Source organism: Stegostoma tigrinum, chromosome 7 (genome assembly GCF_030684315.1).
Source record: "Stegostoma tigrinum isolate sSteTig4 chromosome 7, sSteTig4.hap1, whole genome shotgun sequence".
Classification (NCBI taxonomy): Eukaryota; Metazoa; Chordata; class Chondrichthyes; order Orectolobiformes; family Stegostomatidae; genus Stegostoma; species Stegostoma tigrinum.
The window spans coordinates 52425306-52451083 of record NC_081360.1 but is presented as its reverse complement, the minus strand read 5'-3'; the positions used below and the strand labels follow the sequence as shown (position 1 = coordinate 52451083).

At 38.9% G+C, this 25778-nt stretch overlaps 1 protein-coding gene across 1 annotated transcript in view; it reads right to left on the bottom strand.

Annotated features, from left to right (window-relative positions):
• Nucleotides 1-1848: 1848 nt before the first annotated feature.
• The window catches only part of dcaf17 (ddb1 and cul4 associated factor 17), a 41532-nt gene continuing 17602 nt past the window's right edge, over nt 1849-25778 (bottom strand). The window contains exons 8-15 of the mRNA XM_059647270.1: nt 24703-24810; nt 23366-23471; nt 23129-23271; nt 17396-17505; nt 16296-16383; nt 12749-12829; nt 6968-7123; nt 1849-4029 (exon numbers count right to left, since the gene is read on the bottom strand). Of these exons, the coding sequence (XP_059503253.1) occupies nt 3907-4029; nt 6968-7123; nt 12749-12829; nt 16296-16383; nt 17396-17505; nt 23129-23271; nt 23366-23471; nt 24703-24810 (915 nt within the window). The 3' untranslated portion in view covers nt 1849-3906. The remainder of the gene's footprint in view (nt 4030-6967; nt 7124-12748; nt 12830-16295; nt 16384-17395; nt 17506-23128; nt 23272-23365; nt 23472-24702; nt 24811-25778) is intronic.

Genomic DNA, 25778 nt, shown 5'->3' with positions numbered 1-25778 from the left:
TTTTTCATTAAAAGAAATACCAAGAGTAGGCCAGCTGCTCATTTCCAAACAGGTATGACTCAAAATATTATGTTTGCTGTCTAAATTTTGACTGATTTACTGTGTACTTCCAGCATTTGTTTTGTACTTCAACATTGTCTCCTGAGAACTGCCCTTCATTAGTTCTCCTATCAGTTTAGATAGTAGCACATTAGCCTGAGTCTCAAAATTCCACGTTCAAGTTCCAATCTGAGACAAAAATCAAGGTTAACAGAATCCTTGGATTATTATGATACAGAAGGCCATTCAGTCCATCATATTTGCACCAGCTCTGAATGAGCATTGTGATTATTCAGACTTTTCTTCATAACCCCACATATTATTTCTGTTCAAATAATTATCTAATGCCATCTTAGAATCCGTACAGTTTGGAAACAGGCCCTTTGGCCCAACAAGTCCACACCGACCCTTGGAGCATCCCACTCAGACCCAATCCCCTAATCCACACATCCCTGAACCAGTTTAGTAATGGCCAATCCACCTAGCCTGCACATCTTTGGAATGTGGGAGGAATCCAGAGCACGCAGAGGAAACCCACGCAGACAGGGGAGAATGTGCAATCTCCACAAAGACAGTCGCCTGAGGGTGGATTTGAACCGGGTCCCTTGCGCTGTGAGGCTGCAGTGCTAACCATTGAGCCACCGTGCTGTTCCAAATGCCTTGGTTGAGTTTTCCTCTACCCACACTTACAGGCAGTGTATTCCAGACCTTATCCTCTCAGTGTGAAATAGGTGTTTTTGTTGTATTGCATTTACTTCTTTTGTAAATTATTTCAAACCTGTGACTTCTTGTTCTCGATCTTTTTAACTAGTGGGAACACTTTCTCCCTGTTTGCTCTGTCCAGACTGTGCACAATTTGGAAACCCTGTAAACCTTTTCTGTGCTGTCTCCAATGCAGTCACAATGAAGTGTGGTGCCCAGAACAGTACAGTGATGTCCGGCAAGCATCTTCTATGAGTTCATCATCAATTTCTTTATTAATAAAGCATAGGGTATGGTGTGCTTTATTAATTGCTCTCTCCATCTCTTCTGCCTCCTTTAATGGGATATGCACATATACTCCCAGGTCCCTCTTCCCCTGCACATCCCCCAGAGTAGTCCTCTTTTATTTTAAACTGCCTTTCAATGTTCGTTCCACAAAAATGTAGCATCTCACAACTACAGTCATAGAGTTGTACAGCACGGAAACAGACCATTCGGTCCAATTTGTCAATGCTGGCCAGATATCCTGGTCCCATTTGCCAGCATTTGGCCCATATCCCTTCTCCGCATTGAGCTTCTTCTGCCTACCTTCTCCCATTCCATCAATTTGTTCTTGTTAAGTTCTACATTGTGTTTCTCACAGTTCACAATGTTTCAGCTTTTCAAATCATCTGCAAAATTTGAAATTGTCCCATGCAGCCAAAAGTCTGTTTTGTGTTTAAAACATGAAAAATAAGGGTCCTAATACAAACCACTGGGAAACTCCATGACAAACCTTCTTCACCTACAAAAACTATTCCTGTTTCCATAACAGCACCATTTTAAATCCACATTGTTGCTGTGCCATTAATTCCAAGCATGCTGATTTTGATTACTTTTTTTGCATCTCTATATGTACACATCAAAATCATTATTCCCACTGTCAGAAATCACAGGACACCAGGTTATAATCCAACAGATTTATTTAAAAACACGAGCTTTTGGAGCGTAGTTCCTTCAGCAGGTGGTGAGAAAGAAGCACACAGAACACAGAATTTATAAGTACAAGATCAAAGGGTCACACAACTGATGAGGATGTATCAAACAAACCTAAGATGCTGTTAAATCTTTAATCCATACACTTCTGCCTTACCGATACACAATAATAACTCCAGCCTCTGGTTGAGTTCCAAAACCTGAAGCCTAAAATTTTGCAGCCATTGATACTTTGTACATGTGTGATTATGTGGAACATATGATGTGTCTGTAACTCTCCATGTGAAGAATGGGCATTTCTGTTGTTAACTCGTCCTTTCATATCTTAAACTTACTTGTGGACAACCTACTATAAATTGGAGATTAGAACGTGGAAGACAGAATTACTTCAGCCAACAGTTAGCGTGTTACATTGTCAGTAGTCACATCATTCTGATGAGACAGTAAACCAAAACTCCATCTGCCTGCTCATATGGATGGAAAAGATCCCAAGGTACTATTTTGAATAAATCGCTGGAGAGTTATGTCTGATGTCTATTTATGCCTCACCATCACAAAAAATAGATGAACTAGTTATCATCACATTGTGGGAGTTTCCTGTGCAAATCAGCTGCAAACTTTCCCACATTACAGTGGTCACACCTCTTCTAAAACGTGTAATGCAATTTGAGACATCAGGTGGTCACAAAAAACTCTTTTTTCACAACCAGAATAAACTACTTTCTCCTGTATTGTTATTATAAGTACAGCCGAGCTTGAATCACTGTGAAATAGATGCCACTGCAGGAGTGATAGAAATTGAGAAAAGGATGTGACGGTGATTTACTGAGTGCAGGGGAGATCAAGACAAGTTGTTTTTGTAGTGCTGGGGCGGGAGGAATGGGGAATGAAATCTAATAAAATTATAATTAATTAGTGTATAATAAATTTCAGTGAATGTAACAGCACTGTCTATGAAGGCAGCAGGAGAATAGGCTGGAGCTAAAAATGACTTTTATTTTGTTTCTTCTTCCATGCTTTCGTTCTCTTTTTAGTCAAGTATTCTGTGGATATTTTTTCAACACCTCTCCTGCTCTGAAGCAATATTTTGAAATATTTATAGCTACAAATCCACCTAACAAGGCTTGCTAGAAAGTAATGTGTCTGCATTTGGAAGGTAATCCAGCATTGTAAAGTATTCTGGGATGGTCCAACGAAGGGATTACTATTAGTTTTATTGAATTTTATTGGTTGAAAGATTTTGGAGGTACACAATAAATTTCAGACAAAACCAAGACACTTCTATAATTGAAAATGGAAACTTTTAATTAAACAATAATTTTAAAATGACTTGAAGGTTGGTCTTGACCTTGTGTAACTACTTCATAGAAATGTACAAGACTTACAGAGGTCTGTCGAATAACTGCTTAACTACAATTTATTGTCTTTTATCAGACCACATGGTTAATTTAAATAAAGTGAGAAACCTTTCAAATTGGAAAATTACTATCTTAGTTTTAATAAGAACATATTTATTTTGCACAAGATCCTAAAAAATATCAGTCTACAGTTAGTGTTTGCAAAATACAGTCATACAACAGATGCTGAAATGTTTTCTGGAAACAAGCTTTGTATTTCTGTGAATGTTCTCTTCTTTGAGAGTTCAAACCCTGCTTCAAGATCCAACTTTAACTCCTGATCACATAATGCAAAGTATGTGAAAATACAGTTCAAAATTAATAAAATGTACAATCTTCCTTTGTTAAGCTTTACATATATTGCAAAAATTGTTGGGATCAACCAAAGCTGTGGCACTTTTAGTGTTCCAATGTTTGTATAAAACATTCAAGCTTGGATATTCAGGCTTAGAAGCTCATCCAAATGCTGCAAGTGTTACAATCTTATGACACATTTCCAACCATCTGTCACACGTAACTGGTGCCTTGCAGTTCTGGGTTATATAATCCTTTGAGCACAAAATATTTTTGTTTATACAAAATGTTATTTTGCCTGAAGGGATTTTTATTGACATCTGAAGTTACTTGTTGGCCAATTTATGACTCAGTATCCCCACAGTTCCTTCATCTTAGACTTTGCTATTACAGTGGTGCAGCAGTAATAAATGAAGTTAATTGAAAAATAAAAAGCCAGATCAAATGTCTCTTCAATCCAAGTAACAGATTAGCAAACTCAGATGTATCATTCATTATTTTAATCTCCATCTTCAGCCATATGTTGATCCATTTTGTAAACATGACAGCAAAATGTTCGAGGTGGCAGCAGTTCTATATGTATTATAGTGTCTCTGTCAAAGAACAATTGATGGCTGTAGGTCTACAAATTAAAGAAAACAGAATTGAAAAACTGGGTAAGAGGAGCCACAGGCACTTTTCCACATCGTTTTCACCCACATTGGTTTTACAATTTCATCCAAATAATAAGCAAAATAAACTGTAAAAGTTGCAAGTTCAATTTGCAGTCTGTGTTAGTTTCAGGCGAGACAAAGGTAGCGGAGTTCCTCTTGGCCTCACCCTTCAGACTTGGAATGAGAATACTGCCCAACATTCCTATAGATGATCATTATCCAGAAATGCACATGTGTCAGCTTTCCTGCTCCTAAGATGCTGCTTGGCCTGCTGTGTTCATCCAGCTCTACACCTTGTTATCTCGGCTTCTCCAGCATCTGCAGTTCCTATTATCGCTGATGCATATGTGTTTCACAGGTGGGAACAAGACTGGATTGAGCTGTAGTAACCTGACAGACACAATGTTTGCCAAGTGCATTGTCTATTTAATTGCAGAGGTTACTGCAGCTGAACCCCAATCTTGCTCTCACCCGGTAAACACATGTATTTCTGGATAATGATCAGCTATAGGAATGTAAGGCAATATTCTCATTCCAATCTTAAAGGATGAAGCCAGTTAGAGGTCTGTTACTTTTGCCTTACCTGAAACTAACACAACTATCCCAATATCCCACACAATAACTTCACATTCCTATGAAACCATACCCAATGCAAGCATTCAGGATCTGCAGAAGATCAAGGGAGGGAAGGACACTAAAATAAAAATGGCTGTTGTTGGAAAAGACCAATTTCATTCTATGGATTCTATGATTCTGACTGCAGCATTTTACACTTTTGTCATTATTGAGAAGGCTAAAAAGGAATAAGGTTGAGAGACCATTAACATTATGAAGGTTATCAAGGAACTCTTGCTCTTGTCAGCAAGATGGTACAAATTTGAGGTAATTTTTTTAAAAAATCAATGGCATTTAGAAAATTCTTCCGTGGATGGTCAAAGTATAAAGTTCTCAGCTACAAACCATCATGAAATAAGTCTAACATTTCTTAGGAATTTTACATAGTTGCTTGAAATAAACAATAAAAACAGGATTGGGAAGGATTAGGTTAACGTGAAGCAAAATACCAGTGTAGTCCTGTCTTGTCAAATGGCCCATTTCTGTACTGTAGCATTTTATCACTGTATCACTGGGAATTATAATATGATTATATTATGAGATCTTATGACTAAATCCTAAGAGGACAAAGTCACAAATGTGGCAGCCCTCTTAAAGTCAGAGCTCAGAAGTTCCTTAGTAGTCAGCAAACAGTAGACCTTGTAGGTTCAGGCACATTCACAGGGTGCAAGACAGTTGCACGCCCAAGAACTTTGTGTGTGCTGATGTAATCAAAGTCAGATGACCAGTAGGACATTCAAAGCTCTACTTTGCGAATGCTTAGGAGTATGACACAAAAGGCCCTTGGCAATAATCATTACAATCAGACACCATTAGCTGACAGGAAAGTGTTCATGGCTTCTGTGGTTGGCATAGGTTTGGCAAAAGAGACTGATATTGAAAATAAACTTGGAAGTTTTACATACATTCCAAACATTCATCTAAAACAGCATGATCCTTCAGCTGTTCACAACAGCAAGGTAATGACCATACTCAACCAGCCCATGCTTGCAAAAACTCAAACAGTTCCTAACACTAGACATGATTCTGCAATTGAACAACAATTACCAGATAATTCTCAACATGCAAAAAACTACACTGATAAACAATTTGGATTGGCTGTTTGGCCAGTGCAGCACACTTGTCAACTGGAAGCTACATATTTTAATACTCAGGGTCCTGCTCTTTGAAGACAGAAAGAACAAGTACACTCCACAACTATTTCAATTCAACAAGATAGGTGACAGCCATTTCCTGGTTCCTTCCTCAGGGTAATAATCTGACCAATCAGAGTCAAACTGCATGCTTTAAAATTTAACAAAGCTTAGCTTTGAATTGTCAATCAACACTAATAGTGCATTCTCCATTGCAAAGCTTCTACTAGTCAAAGCCCACTTGCCAACCACTGCTTTTGTCTCAAGCAGTTTAAATGTTGGTTTTCTCCTTAAATTTTTATTCATGCAAAATATTCTGAAGGGTTTAAGGTGAGCGGGAAAGATTTAAAAGGGAGCTGGGGCCACCTTTTTCACACAGAATGTGGTATGTGAAAGAACATACTACCTGAGAAAGTGGTGGAGGCTGGTACAATTACAACATTTAAAAGTTATCTGCATGGGCAAGTGAATAGGAAGGATTTAGAGGGATACGGGCCAAATGGTGGCAAATGGGACTAGATCAATATAGGATGTCTGGTTGACATGCACGAGTTGGACCAAAGGGTCTATTTCCTTGCTGTTTATCTCTACGACTCTATGACTCTCAAACAGTGCAAGACAAACGCTTTGACAAAATGATTTTTCAAGCAATATTCAAATTCTGTACTACCAAACCACTATAAGAATAACCTAATTGTTGTATGAGAATTACATAAACTCTTCAAGTGGGATTAAGTAGCAACATACATTGAGATGTTCCACCAAGTTTAATTGGTATTTAATACTAAAGAAATGTCATCTTTACCACTCAATTTGAAATTAAGCATATGAAGGATTCTTCTTCTTGTTCTTCTTTCTGCATTTTTCCAAACAATCCTCAATTTACTATTAAAGAGCTAACCATGCTATTCCCAGGGTCTCTGATAATGGTGCTCTGACAAGTGACAGAAAGCATTTGGAAATGGATCAGACGAGCTCCTGATCACCTTCCCTATCCTTTATCTGCTTCCATTGAAAGTGTTTTGTCTGTCTATCATGACGACATGACTGAGCCTGGTAGCTCAATATGTGGAGAATCAAAAGTATGAACACGTCAAAATCTCTAGCCCTTAAGCCAATATTACATTAAACTAAACAACAGTTTACTGGTCGTACTTACAACATTGCATTGTTGTTTTAATGGAACACTCTTGATTAAGATGCCAGATTGGTTGTCATAAAAGTCAAGATGAATCTTTTCTTTGGAGTCTGTTGGAGGTACTGCCAAAACAGCCAACAGTTCGAGTTCATCCTCGTAGTCTACTGTTTTAAAGGTCTTAAAAAGTGACAAAACAATAAAGGAATAAGAATTCTTCATTTGTGATAGTCACTGATTAAATGAAACAATCCATGCAGGGTTTCATACTCACCACTGTTGCACATAGACTGTCTAATGTATGGTAGTAAATACTCCAGTGTTTTAGAATCTTATAACAGTTCATCACATTAGACACAGATAAATATGTACCTATTTGCATAATTGATTAGTCTGTTCTAAGATCACTGTTTTCCACAAGATCAATGTTGTAAGTGTATATTAAATAATAAATCAATTGAGTTTTAAAAATCAAATACACTGAGGGACATAACATGAAGGACCATGCGATAGAATTATGTCTGATCGGATTGAATTGATAATTCTCATGTGTGTGAAAGATACAATCTGCATCGATTGGGATATGTAATTTTCTCTCATGGTTCTTGAAAATCCATTTATGCTACACAGTTAATGTTAGGATAATAACAAAAATTTAACTTAAATTAGATACTTAGGGTAGTCACAAACTTGTGTATTAATCACATATCTGCCTACCCAGTTGGCTGCATTCTTGATTTTAGAAGATAGTTAAAAAGTTCTCAAACTCCTAAATCTTTTCAAACACTTTTCCTCATAAAACACCTTCAAATCAGGAATCACCTCATGAATCTTCTTTGAACTGCTTTCAATGCAAGAATATTCTTCAAATAAGGAGATTAAAACTGCATGCATGTTCCAGGTGCTACCTCACCAACGCCTTGTACAATTGCAGCAATTTTTTTTAGAATCCAACTCTCTGTAGTAAAGTCCAACATTAAATTTGTCTTCCTAATTACTTGCTGCATTTGCATGCTAACTTGTTGTGATTCATGTATCCTGCAGTCTTATTCCACTTTCTGATTGGTCAGTGCTGGTCAGGTGCTAGTTCGCATTAACCTGTTGTTACAAGTGAAGGATCTCATTGCACTACAGGGTAAGTGTGTCTCAGTGTTTCTAAAGGTTTGTACAGTTAGTTCATCTTCCGGTTAGTACAGGGAAGTCAGATTGTGAGTATGTTTGGTGGGGGTGATTTGTTAGAAAGTAATTTTTAGGCAGTTAATTAAAATTTAACTTGTAAACTAACAGCATATAGAGGGTTAGTCACATCACTTGGTGAGGTATTGTGTTCTGCGAGATGTGGTCAATCATGGAAGTTGAGCGCATCCCAGATAATTACATCTGCAGGAAGTGCACCCAGTTTCAGCTGCTTGCCAAATGTTTGGATGGGCTTGAGCAGCAGCTGGAGATGCCACAGAGCACACAAATGGCGGAGAATTTGAAGAAAATTTGAAGAAACATGGTCACACCCAAGGTACAGGAAGTTAGATGGGTGGATCATTGGGATGTCTTCTAGGAAAGGTGTGACTTGTACAAGAAGGATGGGTTGCATCAATATCCTGGCAGGGAGGTCTGATGGTGCCACTTGGGATTATTTATACTAGTGTAACAGGGGTTTGGGAACCGGAGAAGCAGTAAGCAGAGAGACTGGGTAAGAGCTTGAGACTAAGGCAAATATATCTCAGAAGAAGGGCATTCAGAGAGAGGTTGCTAAGCTCAGTGGAACTGGAAGCTTGGCTGTATTTACTTTAATGCAAGAAGTTTAATAGGTAAGATGGATGAATTTAGAGCCTGCTTTAATGTATGCAAATATGACATCGTTGCTATCACAGAGGCATGGTTGAAAGAGGGCAGGTTTAGCAGCTTAATGGTCCAGGATATTGGTGTTTTAGATGAGACAGAGGAGGAAGCAAAAGAGGTGGGAGAGTTGCATTTCTGGTTGGGAAGCATATCGCAGCTGTGCTGAGGGAGGGCACCCTGGAGGGATCTTGCAGTGAGGCACTATGGGTGGAGCTCAGGGATGGAAAGGGTACAATCAAAATGATGGAATTGTAATACAGATCTCCCAGCTGCCAGTGGCAGATAGAAGAAGAGATATGTAGTCAGATTCTAGAAAGATGTGGTAATAACAGGGTTGTTGTGGTGGGTAATTTTAGTTTTCCCATATTGACTGGGACTCACTTCGCGTTGGGGAGCAAAGTTTTAGGTGTGTTCACGAGAGTATTTTTTGAAATAGTATGTGCAAAGTTCAATGAGGCAAGGGGCCATAGTGGACATGGTATTAGAAAGTGAGCCCGGCCAGGTGATCAAAGTTTCAGTGGGGGAGCATTTTTGAAAAAGTGACTACAATTCCGTAAGCTTTTGGATACTTATGGATAAGGGCATGAGTGGGCCTCAGAAGGTGGTGTTAGATTGGGGAAGGCCAACTATTACTGAATTAGATAAGAACTGGAGAATGTGGATTGGGAGCAGCTGTTTGCGGGTAAATCCACATTTGACATGTGTGAGTCTTTTAAAGACCAATTGATTAGATTGCAGAGCAGGCGTGTTCCTGTTAAAATGAAGGACAGGTATGACAGGATTCAGGAACCTTAGATGACAGGGGTAATTATCAGCTCAGTCAAAACTAAAAGGAAGCACACCTAAGGTCCCGGCAACTAAAAACAGATGAAGTCCTTAAAGAAAACTGAATAATATTGAGGAAGTAGAAAGGAGTTCAAATGGGGAATTAGGAGGGCTAAAACGGGCTATAAAATGTTCTTGGCCACCAAGGCTAAGGAAAATCCCAAGGCATTTTATACATATTAGGATCAAGAGGGTAGCTAGGGAAACAGTAGACCCACTCAAGGATAAAGGAAGGGAGGTTATGTGTGGGGCCAGAGGAACAGGATGAGATCCTTAGTGAGTTCTTAACATCAGTATTCACCAAAGAGAGGGATGTGAGGGAGGTTGAGGTTAGGGGAAAGTGTGTGAATACTCTTGGGCAGGTCAACATAATGAAGGAGGAAGTGAGGGGTGTCTTGAAATGTATTAAAGGTAGACAATAGCTGGGGCCTTAACAGATATCTTCACATTCTCTTTGATCTCAGATGAGGTTCCAGAGATCTGGAGAATAGCCCATGTTGTTCCTTTTTTTTAAGGGAACCAGAGATAATTCAGGTAATTGCAGGCCAGTGAACTTGATATCAGTGAAGGGGTAGCTGTTGGAGAAGATACTGAATGACAAGATTTACTCACATTTGGAAGTGAACGGACATGTTAGTGATAGGCAGCATTGTGTGGGGAAGGTCATGTCTCACCAACTTGATTGAGTTTTTTGAGGAAGTGACAAGAATGATTGATGGAAGGACAGTTTGGATATCCTTCTACATGGGCTTTGATAAGGCATTTGATAAAGTATTTCATGGCAAGGTGGTACAAAAAAAAGAGTCTCATGGGATCTGGGGTGAGCTAGCTGGATGGATACAAAACTGGCTTGGTCATAGAGTACAGAGTATAACGGTCAAAGGGTGCTTTTTGGAATGGAGATCAGGTGTTCCACAAGGATCAGTGTTGGGACCTTTGTTATTTTATATATATATATATGTATATATACACATGTGTGTACGTTATTAGAAATATAAAAATGATCTGGGGGAAAAGTGACATCAAAATTGGCAGAGTTGAAGACAGTGAGGAGGATTGTCAAAGGGTACAGTGGAATATAGACAGATTGTAGACTTGGGCAGAGAAATGGCAGGTGGAGTTTAATCCAGGCATTTGTGAGGTGGTGCATTTTGGAAGATCAAATTCGGTGCGAATTGTACAATAAATGGCAGAACACTTAGGAGCATTGACACACACAGTGATCTGGGTGTACAGGTCCACAGAACCCTGAAAGTGGCAATACTCACGGAAAAGGTGATTGAGGAGGCATACAGCAAGCTTGCCTTCATCGGCTGGGACACCAAATATAAAATTTGGCAAGTTATGTTACAGCTGTATAAAACTTTACTTAGGCCACGTTTGGAACTGTGTGCAGATCTGATTGCAACACTACCAGAAGGATGTGAATGCTTTGGAGAGGGTGCAGGGAGGGTTCACCAGGATGTTGTCTGGTCTGGAAGATTTTAATGAGGACAAGAAGGTGGATAAATTCAGATTGTTTTCACTACAAAGATGAAGGCTGCAGGGCAATCTGATAGAGGCCTACAAAATTATGACGGGTTTAGACAGGATGGATAATCAGAGGCTTTTTCCCAGGGTGCAAAGGTCACCTACAAGAGGTTCAAGGTGAGAGGTGCTAAGTTTAGGAGAGAAATGCGAGGAAAATTTTTGACATGGAGGGCAGAGGGTGCCTGGAACACACTGCCAGTGGATGTGGTGGAAGCAGACACATTAGAAACATTTAAGACGTATATTGATTGACACATGAGTGGGAAACAAACAGACAGATAGAAGCCACATATGGGCAATAAATAGCAGGTCTAAATAAGGACTAGGAATCTGTGCTGGCTTGGTGGTCTGAAGTGCCTGTTCTTGTACTGTATTGTATTGTATTTAAATAATATTCAAATTTTCAATTCGTCTGGTCAAAACTGGACAACCTCAAAGTTTCCTACACTGTACTCCATTTGCCAAGGTTTTGCCTAACTCACTTCACCTGTCTATATCCCTGTGCAGACTCTGGTGTCCTCACAAATAGTTTCCTATTAATCATCATATTATCAGCAAATCTGGTTACTACATGTGTTCTTTTCACTTACCTCATTAATGTTGATTGTAAACACTTAAGGCTCCAGGATGTAATATATGAAATGGGCAAATAAGAAACAGAACAGGTTTACACAACAGTGTTGTGTTATAGACTCTTAGATTGCAAATGTGGTAATTCAGTAGTTTTGCCTTTCAACATTTCTTTGGTGTCATTTCTAACCTCAATTGCTCTGGTATCAAGCAGGTATGATCCTCTAAGGAGAGCTTAAGTATTCTCCCTCACACACGTCAACAGAATGTTCACTTCACTAGCCATTAAATACAGTGGTCGAGAGCTAGTCCTGCTTCAACTACACTTCTACACTTGAGGGTAGTATGGGGAATGAATGGAGCAGGAGGAGGAGCAGAGGCTTATATGGTTCTTCTCAAAACTGTGGAGCAATGCAAATGCCATGGGATGAAGCTGCTCTCGGAGCACATTCCCAAAATTTGTGAGCACTGAGAATGGAATTATAGGATTGAGCAGTAAGCAGGAGATGAATTTTTTGAGAGGGTAAGATCCTGAGGTTCAGCAAGACTGAGCATGTTTTGAAGTATTGAAGGTTACAAAATTTTTTGCCAATAAGTTTTCCTTCCTGATAGAATCAACTTCTTTCTACTGATTGCCAAAAATTAAGTGATTAAAAATATTGTTTCAAGTTTTAACTTATATTTCTATAGAGTTTGTAAAACAATTTCCATCTAACTGTATTTCTTCATTAATGCCTGTGGAATGAACATGAAAACTATCCAAATTCAGAATGGAGTAAAACTCATATACACAAACAAATCTGTCACATGGATTGTATACATTAGAAAAAGTTGTGATCAGATTCAGAAAGCAATCAATTTCATGCAAATAAGTGATATGCAAGCCGAGGAGAGAACATTTCACATTCGGAATATTCACTTACAATAACAACTAAATACTGAGGTAGATGGTCAATCTCAAGTTAAATTCCACTGGTTTCAAGACCTGCCCATTACAAAAGGTAAGTCCGATGTACTAATGCATTCTAAATCAACAATTACCTCATAATTGTCATCGTCTAATTGAGAAAATCTTCTTTTCACAACTCGACCATAAGCTGTCACTCTCACTGAGCTCTCCACCTTGAAGAGGGATATTTTATTGAACAGTTAAAAATCAACTTCCTGTTTGTTAAATATTCACCTATATCTTATACTTTCATAACTATTTACAAAGTCAGCAAACATCTTAAAAGCACTATTTCAGGATAGTTTCTCTACTCAATAAATTTTATGAGCACAGGTGCATATTTTTAGTTATACAAAGAGATATATTTTTATTTCTGGGAAGGTGATTACAATGGTAAACTAACTTTATTATGATGGCTGTGCATGTACCAGTGGAAGCATGTAGTAAGCATATGGTGAAATTTGTTTCTGTTCAGTTCCCTGGAGTTTCGCTAAGATATGGGATCTGCATATGTTCAGTGGAGGTTTAGATTATTATCCTTGGGGTTTGGATTATTATCCTTGTGTGTCTAAAGGTGGATTGGTGTTCACTTATTTCCTTTTTGTGTTAATTTTATCTTTTTCATGGCCAATTTTGTTGATTTAGGGTGCAAAATTATGCAAATTGAACCTTCAGAATTCTCATCACTCTTAGGCATAAGCTGAAATATTCGGATTAGGTTATGTCCTACTGTTGTGTATTTATTGCAGGAAGAGAGAAGGTGGCAATTATTTCTGCTAACTAGTGTAGAAGGGTTAGGGTTGCTTCATTTTCTCAATAAGTCTAACACATGTTCTAATTCATCCAGAAGCTGATAATAGAGAAGAATCAGTAGCACCTTGGAAATTGGCCCATATCTTTCCCTTAGTTGAGATGGGTACATTGCATCAGTGTGGGATGAGGGAGCAGATAGGAAGGGTGACTTGTTCTTAATTTATTTTGGTGAGAATTCTCTCGTCCTTCCGATGACACTATGACTGTCGTAGGTATTCACAGTTGAAAACAATTCTGACACATGCAACATGCTCATTCCAAGCTCTGATCTTATCAAATGTCATTGGTGAGCACTGCAAAGATTTTATGCCATAATCAAACCTGGTCTTGGGTATTGCACGGAGTAAATAATCCACAGATGAAAGACATTAAATCAATGCCCATTGGCTTTCCAGTGTATGGCTTCAATGGCACTAATTGAATAGCAAAGACTGACCAATGTTTGTACTTCAATCATCACCAGCATAATTTGATCATCATCACGTTGCTGCTTGCATTAAGTGAAAATTGGGTGCTATGTTTCTCGATATTACAAATAGTTATTATGCTTCAACAATATTTCATTGGCTAATATTTGGAGATTACAAAGTGCTAAATAATAGTGATTTTGTTATGGGATAGTAATTTCATATTTGCTCATAAAATTCCTCATACATTGGTATAATTGCAGCAGTTTCTCTAATTGGTCAACATAACATCTATGGAAGGTTCTAGAATTTAAAAATGGCTAGGACACAATTTAGAGAACAGCTTATGCCAAATTGTCAGTTATGTCATTGAACGTCAAAGGAAGATGGTTAGATTTTCCATTGTTGCTGTCGTCATTGCCTGGCAATTGCCATCTTATTGGACTGAACTCAATTTTTAATTTGTTCATGGAATGTGAGCTTTTCTGGATGGGACAGCATTTATTCCCCATTGATAATTGCTCTGGAGAAGGTAGGGGTGAACTCCCTTCTTGAATCTCTCCAGTCTTTGGGGTATAGAGTACTGTTGAGGAGTTCCAGGATTTTGACTTAATGAAGTCACAGTGATATAGCTCCAAGTCTGGATGGCGCATAGCTTGACAAGCAGCTTACAGTTGGTGACATTCCCATGCACTTGTTGCCTTATTCTTCTGGATGGTAGAGGTCATGGGTTTTGAAGGTGCTGTTAAGAGGCTTGGGGAGTTACTGCAGCGCATCTTGGAGATAATCGACATTACTGCAATTGTCTGTTGGCAGTGAAGAGACTGAATGTTGAAGTGGTGGATGCAGTGCTTATCAAGTGGGCTGCTTTGTTCTTGATGGTGTTAAGCTTCAAATATTGCTGGAGCTGCACTTAACCAGGAGGGTGGAGGGTATTTCATTACACTACTGAATTATGCATTGTAGATTGTGAACTGGCTTTGGGAGACAGGAGATACGTTTCTCCACGGAATTCCTAGCTTCTGACCTGCTCTTGTAGTCGTAGTATTTGTATGTTTAGTTTCTGGTCAATGGTAACCCTCAAGATAATGGGGGGGATCCAGTGATGGAATGACATTGAGTGTTAGGGGGTTAAATAGGTTTCCTGGTTTTGGAGATGATCACTGCCAGGCATATATATGCCACGAATGCTACTTACCACTTATCAACCCCAATGCTAGCGTTGTCTTTGTCTTACTGCATATGATCATAGATAGTATAAATATCTGAGGAGTCATGAATGGTACTGAGAATTATGCAACGATCAGTAAGTATTCCCATTTCTGACCTCGTGCTAGATGGGATATTATTGATGATGGATAACCCTAGGACATCACCCAGAAGAACTCCTGAGTGATATTTGCCTCCAACAAGCACATCCACGCTTCTTAGAATGAGGTATGACTCCAATCAGTGGAGAGTTATCTCCATTCCCCTATACTAATACTAATCAATTTTGAGGCTGCTTGGTGCCATATCAAGTTACATCTTTTATTTCTCTTGTTCCATCTTAGTCACTTTGGCCTTCCACCATGAAATTTTTTGCCATTTAACATTTCCTCCCCTCCACCACATACGAATGTTCCCTTTATTTAGTTTTAACTCACTAACTAAAACCCCACTTGTTTTATTTGCTCAAAATTGTTTACGGTACCAATGTTTTTCCAGCTCAGAAACCTGAAATATTAATTTTGTTAAGTAACTTCCATTTTCACTACTCAATATTCTGAAAAGAACTACAAGATTGGAAGGGGAATGCTTAAGTAGACAAAGGGGAACTAGACAGTGTCTTCCTTAGGCAGCAACCATCAGAAGGAGCTTAGTGATCCTTGGTGTAATTGTGAGAAGAACAGGACGTTACATCATTTGTCATTTTAAGTTAACAAACCTCTTCCAGAAGACTGAATTTGCGTAAGTCTCTGGAAATTAGCTAACTTCCCTACAACAGAGAGGGCATTCCTTATTCAGAATATTCTTAAAACAAGGGTACAAGACCCTAAGCATTTTTTCTTCTCAAGGACGACCATATAGGAACATCAAGTTTCAAATGGTTTATGAGTTATAGCAATACAAATATCCAACTGTCTATGCAAACTCAACTCTCCTACCACAGCCAGTCAACAAGGTGTTGCTTGTTCCTCGAAAAGGATAATGTAGTTAAAAAATATCCCCATCACCCCCACCTATTGGCTGGGAAGTAAGACCAGTAAAACCCCTACATAGTACACAGGTTTAGACTCAGATGCTCACAGGAATCGAAACCAATGGTATCACTAGCCATCTGGAAGAAGTTCTGCAAGCCACTTCCCTTGGAACCCAGCGGGAGGTTTCTAATCCCACAATAGATCAATGTAATTAAAGGTGGAAAAAAATTATTTACCGCTCTTTCTCTTGCAGAATAAATAGTAAAGGCTCGTAAAACCTGCCATCTCTGTAAACCTTCAGATTTTTCAGACAGCTGCAACACACTAGCAAGTAGTGTTAACACAAGTGATAAGAAACGATAATTTATGTTATAAAGCAAATTTTTTTGATATTTAACATTTTATTAACATTTAAAGTTATTCAATAACATTAAATATTTTCATTTCAGTGAAAAATTCACATCACGTTACCAATATTAATACACCAGCAATCAGCCTGATTGTGGAATAAGGAAAAGTACTTTTTTAAAAAACTGATGACATTTAACCTAAGTCTTGTTTTTACTTATAAATTAACTAAATTCTTTCTTGCTGCTGCCAGGGATATTCGTCTGTCATTTTCATTGGTGAAACAGCCAAAATGTCTCTTGATCTTAGCTATGGCTGGTTATGCTGGTGCATTAGCCTGATCATATGTTTGTTTTCAGCTTATTTTACGTTGTTTATATCTGTAAATCCTGGAAACTTACCTCACAACTGACTCTCCCAAATCCATCTGATGCCAGACAGACCATTGGTTTATTGAAAATCATTATAGCTGCAACTGCCAATTTGTGATAATAAATAAAACTTGTCACCATAATTCATAACCTTGCAATAAACAGTTGTTCAAAAATTACAATACAGTACATTATAAAATTCCAAACTCCTTAATGCGTAGCATAAAAATAAAAATTGTATTTTGTATTGAAGTCCACTGATCATATTTGTCAGATTGAGTTAACCTAGTCTCACTCATCACTTATTCTAGGTTTGTTAGTTAAGTACACATTTCAAAGTTCTGAGTGATGTTCTTTTTCAATTTCTTAGCCAGTCAAAAATTGCAGCAACTTAGATCAGCTATCATTTCAGACTTGTATTGGTCTTCCAGTTTTCCCTGGAAGGTTGATTATGCACACATTCCTTATTATTTGTTAGCAATGGGTCTCTTCACCCCATTTTCCATCCACTTTTGTTTGAAAATAGATCGCATTGAGAGGAAATGGAGATCATTCTCCTAAAAGTCTTAGCCAGCCAGATTTGCAGAAAAAGGGTGAATGAAATTATACAAACTTACTTAATTTGCGTTGGTCCAATGTGCATGATCCTGCCAGAATCATCTGGATGAAAATATATCCAATCAGTATCTAATGAACAACACGGCATCTCCTGAATTCCATTCTCTGCCTAATTGGAAAAAAGTACATTTGACAGTCTGTACCACTCACAATATTCAATCAAAAATAATCAAACTAATCAGAATAGTAATATAACCATGGTAATGCCATAATTTCAATAATTTTGATTATTTTTTTCTGATAAAGGGTCTCAGCTTGAAACGTCAGCTTTTGTGCTCCTAAGGTGCTGCTCGGCCTGCTGTGTTCATACAGCTCCACACTTTGTTATCTCTTATGCACTTTTGTATGCAGTTTTCTCACGGTGCGATTTTTAAAAAAATTTGAGACTATTTAAAGGAAACACTCAGCAGCCTTCTAAAATGGGTTATACGATTCTGGTTTCCCATTCACAATGCTTCTGAAATGCAGTACAAAATTAACAGAGACACAAACATAGTACAATTCCACCTCTCTAAGTTACAGTAAAACTCTCATTTGTTATTCTGAAAGAAGTAGAGGGGGCCACTCCAACATGTGTAAAATACAAATGCAAAATGATATCAACATGGCCGCAATTGCCTTAATAGGCTGCTCACTTCCATTAAGCGGAATGGCCAGGACCATCTCCAGTCCTGTCTTCATTTGGGTGGCAGAATCCAGCCCAAAGAAAATAACAATAAAATGACTTTAAGATAACAAATTGTGGAGCTGGATGAACACAGCAGGCCAAGCAGCATCTCAGGAGCACAAAAGCTGACGTTTCGGGCCCGAAACGTCAGCTTTTGTGCTCCTGAGATGCTGCTTGGCCTGCTGTGTTCATCCAGCTCCACACGTTGTTATCTTGGATTCTCCAGCATCTGCAGTCCCCATTATCACTAATAAAATGACTTTACTTGTACTGGAGAAAACAAAAGCATAGAATAGAATCATAGAACCCCATGAGTGTGGAAACAGGCCTTTCGGCCCAACAAGTCCACAACGAATCACACAGCATCCCACCCAGACCCATCCCCCTATAACCCACCTAATCTACACCTCCCAAAACACTACGGGCAATTTAACATGGCCAATCCACCTAACCTACACATCTTTGGACCGTGGGAGGAAACCGGAGCACCTGGAGGAAACCGACGCGGACACAGGGAGAACATGCAAACCCTACACAGATAGTTGCCCAAGGCTGGAATCGAACCCGAGTCCCGGGCACTGTGAGGCAGCAGTGCTAACCACTGCACCACTGTGCTGCCCCTAAACTTGAGGTTAATTCTAGATCAATTTTATTCTTAGTAAATACAAATGATTTGAATTTGCAAGCTGCACATAAACTAAAAAAAAATTACTGTAGAGATCTGATGAAACCATGAGACCTTAAAACATAGAAACAGACCTCGACTACTTGGCCCAAGAGGTCTGCCCTGCCATCTCATGAGATCATGGCTGATCTGATAATTCTCAACTCCACTTTTCTGCTTTATCCCCATCATTCTTGTTTCCCTTAATGACTGGAAATCTGTCTTTATCAGCCTTGAATATACTTAACAACCAAGCCTCAACAGCCCTCTGTGGCAAAGAATTCCACAGATTCACCACAGAGTCATAGAAACAAAGGACTTTACTGCATTGAAAGAGACCCTTCAATACAACTTGTCCATGTTTAACAGATATCCTAAACAAATGTAGTCCCATTTCCCAGCATTTGGCCCATATCTCCTTAGATAAAGGGATGAAAACTGTTCACAGCTGTGGTCTGTGCCTTTTTAAGTGTTAGCAAGACCTCCCTAGTTTTATACTTTGAAGTAAAGATCATGCTGGAAAATGCTGGAAGTAACGAAGTAAAGACGCATAACATCTGCTTTGTTTATTTTTGACTAGTTGAGGGCAGTTATGTGCGACAATTCTGAGAGACAGGTCGGCTTGATTCCCCAGCTCCATCCGGTCCTTCCCTCCGGCCATTTCCCTGCAAATGATATTCTCCTGAAACAACAGCTCGCCAACTGACCTCATTATCTGACAACTGTGCTTACTGTCAGAGGTCAAATGCAATTTACTTATTGGCCCCCTCTGTTCTGCAAGGGCATGGGAGAAAACAGTGTAGCTGCCTGCAGGCTGCCACCTGGTGACAGAGCAGCAGAAGATCAGAACGCCAAGCCAGTTTAAAGCGCCTCAATGGCTTTCTGACTTTATTCACAGGTCATCCTATGAATGGAGTATCCCTCATAATTGTGGCCTGGTGTTGAAACTGTTAAGTTAAAAATGTTGGATACAGGACACCTCCATCTTTGGGTGTCCTCTTCCTCAGCTTCTTCCTTCTTCAGGTCTGTTAGCCTGTCGGCCTCAAGAACCTGTTGCCATGTTTAACTGGATGGTGCTGTCCCCTTCTAGACATTAATTGGCCAACCAACAGAAAATCAGAACTGAATAACAGGTCATAAAACACGGCAGACTTAGAGTCATACAACACGGAAAAAGACTCTTTGGTCCAACTTGTCCATGCGGACTAGATATCCTGGATAAATCTAGTCCCATTTGCCAGCATTTGGCCCATATACCTCTAATCCTTCCTATTCAAATACCCATCCAGATGCCTTCTAAATGCTGTAACCCTACCAGCCTCCACCACTTCGTCTGGCAACTCATTTCATACCTGTACCACCCTCTGGATGAAAAAGTTGCTCCTTAGGTCCCTTTTAAATATTTCCCCTCTCACCTTAAACCTATGCCCTCTAATTTTTGACTACCCTATCTTGGGGAAAAGACCTTGTCTATTTAGCCTATATGTGTCCCTCACAATTTTATAAACATCTCTAAGGTCACCCCTTAGCCTCCCACACTCCAGGGAAAATAGCCCCAGCCTATCCTGGCAACATCCTCGAAAATTTTTGTCTGAACCTTTTCAAGTTTCACAACATTCCTCCTAATAGCAGGGAGACAAGAATTGCATCTGGTATTCCAATGTCTTGTCCAGCCGCAACACGATCTCCCAACTCCTATACACAATGCACTGACCAATAAAGGCAAGAATACCAAATGCCTTCTTCACTATCCTATCTACCTGCGGCTCCACTATCAAGGAACTGTGAACTTGCACCGATCAGCAACACTCCCCACAACCTTACCATTCCGTGTATAAGTCCTGCCCCGATTTACCTTTCCAAAATGCAGCATCTCATTTATCTAAATTCAACTCCACCTGCCATTCCTCAGCCCATCGACCCATCTGATCAAGGTCCCGTTGTACTCTCAGATAATCTTCTTTACTGTCCAGTGAACTTCCAATTTTGGTGTCCTCTGCAAACATACTAACCGTACCTCTTATGTTCACACCCAAAACATTTATATAAATGATGAAAAACAGTAAACCCAGCACTGATCCTTGTGGCATACCACTGGTCACAGGTCTCCAGTCTGAAAAACAACCCTCTACCATCATCCTCTCTTTCACCTTCGAGCTAGTTCTGTCCAAATGGCTGGTTCTCCCTCCACTCCATGTGATCCAATCCTGCTAGCCAGGCTGCCATGAGGTACCTTGTCCAACGCCTTACTTAAGTCCATATAGATCACATCCACAGTTCTGCCCTCATCAATCCTGTTCGTCACTTCTTCAAAAAACTCAATCAAGTTAGTGAGACACAATTTCCCACATACAAAGCCATTTTAACTAACCCTAATCAGTCTTTGCCTTTCCAAATACATGTAAATCCTGTCTCTCAGGATTCCCTCCAACAAACTGCCCACCACCGATGTCAGACTCACTAGTCTATAGTTCCCTGGCTGCTCCTTACCACCTTCCTTCAATAGTGGCATAACATTAGCCAAACTCCAGGCTTCTGACACCTCACCTGTGGCTATCAATGATACACATATCTCAGCTAGGGCCCCAGCAATCACTTCCCGAGCTTCCCACAGAATTCTAGGTCACACCTGATCAGGTCCCAGGGATTTATCCACCTTTATGCATTTTAAAAAACTTTTAGTTGCACTCGAGCCGGGAAAGATTTCCGAACCTTCATTTGACCATCAGAACAGGAGGGCGAAGTCTGCAGAGGAAAATGCTGGCCATTGTCAGGCCAATGGGAAAGAACTGTGTACAGTTTTCAACATCCTGTTCTAGGAAGCCCCACAGTGCCTCCCAAACGTTTTCCTATTGTGACCCCATTTTAAGATTTGAAAATTGTCAAGTGTGACCAGTTGAACTCTGGATCTGGGAGGGAAAGTTTGTGCATGTGTGTGTGTGTGTTGGTTTGCAAATTGTTTAATCTTCATGCTTATTTTTAAGACCCTCTTCTTTCACTGGCATTTTTTGGATCAGGAATCAGGCCTCAAAAGTTGGTCATTGAGGTTGTGTCTACCATTAAAAATCATTAGGATATCAAGCAGTCTTTACAGGCTGACCCAGTTGGAGATTTGTGACAGCTGTTGCCAACTGAGAGTTTGTGACCACAAAATCTCATATTCTGATTCACAGTTTGGGAAAATCCTGCCCAAGAGAAGATAAAATTTAAATTCACCAGTTTTGTGCTCAGACTGGGAAAACCACTACTGTGAGCATTAACCTAAAGTGATAGAGGTATTTCCAAAGGCACAAAGAATACTGAGCAGATTATGTATACTCAGTCCTTGTTATCTGCTTATTTGCTACCCACAGATCCACTAACTTATGAAGTTGGCCCCAGAGTCCCTCTTGAATTTTGCCTATTGCATTGTTCAGGTCCATATACAGTCTGCCTCAGACAATATTTCATGGGCCTTTGCAGTACTAAGGAGATACTAGCCACATTTTTTTTTGTTATCCATGGGAATGTCCATGCCCCTAACCCTTACAGATAACAAGGAGTGAGTACAAATGGGAAAACACTACACTTTCTGTATGGGAATCACTGACTTAAAGGTTATCAATTTAAAATTCTCACTCAAGTGGGGGACAGGTTAAGAGGAATCTGTTTGTTCAGAGAGTTATTACAGCAAGGAATGTTTTGTTACAAGGAATGGTTGAGACAGACACGATCACATCTTTTAAGGAAGTTGGATTCAGGGCTACAGGGAGAAAGCAGGACTGCTGGATTAGTTTTAGATTGATAAACAACTCAGCAAAATAAGCCAAAAGACACAGAAGTAGGGGAAGGCCGTTTGGCCCTTCAAGCCTGCTCTAATATTCAACAGGAACCAGATCAAGTTGTGGTTACATCTCCATTTTGCTCTCCATCAAAAACCTATCTAACTTGATCTTCAATAAATGTAAAGTCTAAGACTCTACTACCTTTTGGGGCAAAGAAGTCCATGCTCTTATGACCCTCAGAGAGAAAACAAAAATCTCTTCCTTAAAAAGGAGAGATCCTTATTGTTAAACTACATTCTCTAGTTTTAATATCCCCTACTAGAGGAAACATTCTTCAGGCATCCACTCTACACAGTTTCCTCAAGATCTTATACATGTCAATGAAATCACTTCTCATTCTTCTGAACTCCCAACAGATATACTTTCAACTTTTTATTTTCATAAGATGAACCCTTCAACCCAGGAATGAGTTGAGTGAACCTTCTTGGAATAAGATGAGCCAAATGGATTCCTTCTATCTTCTAATCTGGTCAGGTTCCAGATTTGTTTACAGGCAAAGATGAGAATTTTCTATATATATGACCCAACTGCAAAACCATGTTGTGTAAGAAATACCAAAACAACTGTGATACATTACCAGCTTTTTATCCTTTAAAGAATAAATATGATATATGCCTTCCTGTTTTCGTTCATTAGGAGTAATGATATAATGCCAGGGATGCCCTCCAATCTGCAGTGCACTTTTAAGACAAGATACTTCAAACAGAACAGGTGGACAATCTGTGAAAACAGGATTTTATGTTTACATTGATAATTGGCTTCATATGCATCATAATTCTGCATAACACAAATTAGAAATGTTTTCGTAAAATACCTGTTATTTTAATATTACATGGAATTCCAAATGGAGATGCACCCACAACTCCAGTTGTGTTGTTCCATTCACATTTTTGTCCAAGTATACATTGTTTCTGCGCAAACTATGTAATGACAAGAATGTTGATATTTATATGAAAAGAACATTTCAGACTGCTAAGTGAAATAGGTCGATGTTTTCTCCCACTGTCAAGGCTGTTACATGTTTTTAAAAAACAAAGAGCGATCAAGCATAGATTTTACAATTGTTACACTGAACTAAATTTCGCATAGCATTTACTCAATAGCTACAAATTATAAAACTGTTAAACCAAAACAATACACAAGTTAAAATAACCGTGCTATACAAGTAACGTCTTAAAAAGCAACATAAACCTCAAATAGTAGTCTTTTTGATCATGGGAAGATTGTTTTGAAACATCTGGCCAGGCTCAACTTCATCCTTTTATGTTTGGTACCGCATTGGGACCTTTAAGATTATTACTCAGAAACTCATAACTTAGAAGAAACCAGAGAGGTATATACGTTGTAAAATGAATAAGTGAAGTGGTGGAAGAAGTTGAAGGTTACAGGTGAAAGGAATCACTTATTAGCATACTATGCCAACCTGGCTAAATCAGTAACACAGTGACCTCTTGAATCAGAAGCTTGTGGATTCAAGTTGCATTTTGGAATTTGAGCATAAACAATATTGGCAGTCTAGTGTTCTACTAAGGTAGTGCTGCCAAGGTGAAGGTGATATCCTTCCAATGAGATAGTTAAGTCAAAAGTAACATCTAGCATTCTAATAGCATTAGCCTGTAATTGCACTAAATTTAAACAATGCTGAAAAGAGATAGAAGTTGAGGTGTTTGTCTTGTGCTTATTAGAACTAGAACTCAAAAAACAGACTTGTGAAAAGAGACACCATTATATTGACATAATAAATCTATTACATCTGAAATGTTGTCAACTTCCACTGAAAGTGTCCTGACTTCATTTACTGTTCTCATTAAAACCCAAACTTCAGTTCTTTAGTTCTTACACTTTGATGTAAGATTTATTTTCCAAAGCAAAGTCCAATCCAGAAATGCATTAGCTTACCTTTGTCCAACCTACTCTTGACCTCATGAAATACTTCACTATACTCACTTGTTATGTCAATTATGCTCTTTGCACTTGTCAATCAAAAAACAGCAATTCTACTTTCTCTCTGGTTAAATTATCAGTGTGAAAACTTCATGAGTAAGTATGTGAATAAAGGTATGATTTTTCAAATTACAGAGGTGTTCTGATTGTAGGCTTCATGTTTAACAGATACAGAATTCTCCAACAAACACTATATTCTTATTTTACCTTCTCAACAATCTGTTGAAAACTGTAAAGCTTGACTAATCCCATGCTGTACATCACAATGAGTAAACCATGAGAAACAGTGGCATCCGTTACATTGCTTCCAAAAATCTATGAGTTGAAGAATACAGTATTAAAAGGTTTCACTAAGTTAAATCGATCAGTGGTGTCACATTTTGGCATCCTATCTGAACTCTGTCTAGCTCATTGTTGTACTTAGTATTGCAAAATTGTGTTTGCTCTTCCAATTGAAACAACTTCAATTTATGGATGTGCAGCTCTCAATTTTGGCCAGATATATAATTTTGGAAAAATGCAGTTTCTCTGTATAAGTACAACCCACCACCCATAAGTAGTTAACATACATTACACAGTCAGATTTTTTAAAGAGTTGAAACCGAATTGTAAAACACAATGACACAGAACAAACCATTCACTTCAACTGATCTATGTCTGCTGTTACACTCTTTTGTGAAGTCCTTTTTCACTAACTTTAACCCAACCCTTTAATGCTAAATTTGAACTTTTTCATTACCCAGCCTGAGGACCAGTAGAAACTGTAATATTTATCTCAGTAAAATACTCTAATTCTGAAAACTTCCTCAGCTCATACTATAACTGTTGCATGTTTTGATGTAAATCCCAAACTTATCAACTCACTCTACACAGTAGGAATGTCAGTCTTCAACAGTACCTTACTGAACTTTAAAATAAAACAAAGAACAAAGGATGTTGAAGATCAAACATGATTTGCTGGTGAAACTCAATTGATCCGACAGCATCTGTGGAGAGAAAATAGAGCTAATGCTTCAAGTTTAATGACCCATCTTCAGATGTAGGATTTGAAGGATTCAGAAGGGTCACTGGACTTTAGAGGCTAGCTCTGTTTTCTCTCTCCACAGATTCTGACAGACCAGCTGAGTTTCTCCTGACTGAATTTACATTGGGTATTGCTGAAAAACTAACATGCTGTTGACATTTTCTGTCTTTCACTCATTAGAACAAACAAGTATGTCAAATTTCAAAGGCAGCAAATTTCTACTGCATGAGAAGCGTGTGCTGATTGGTCAATAGATTAC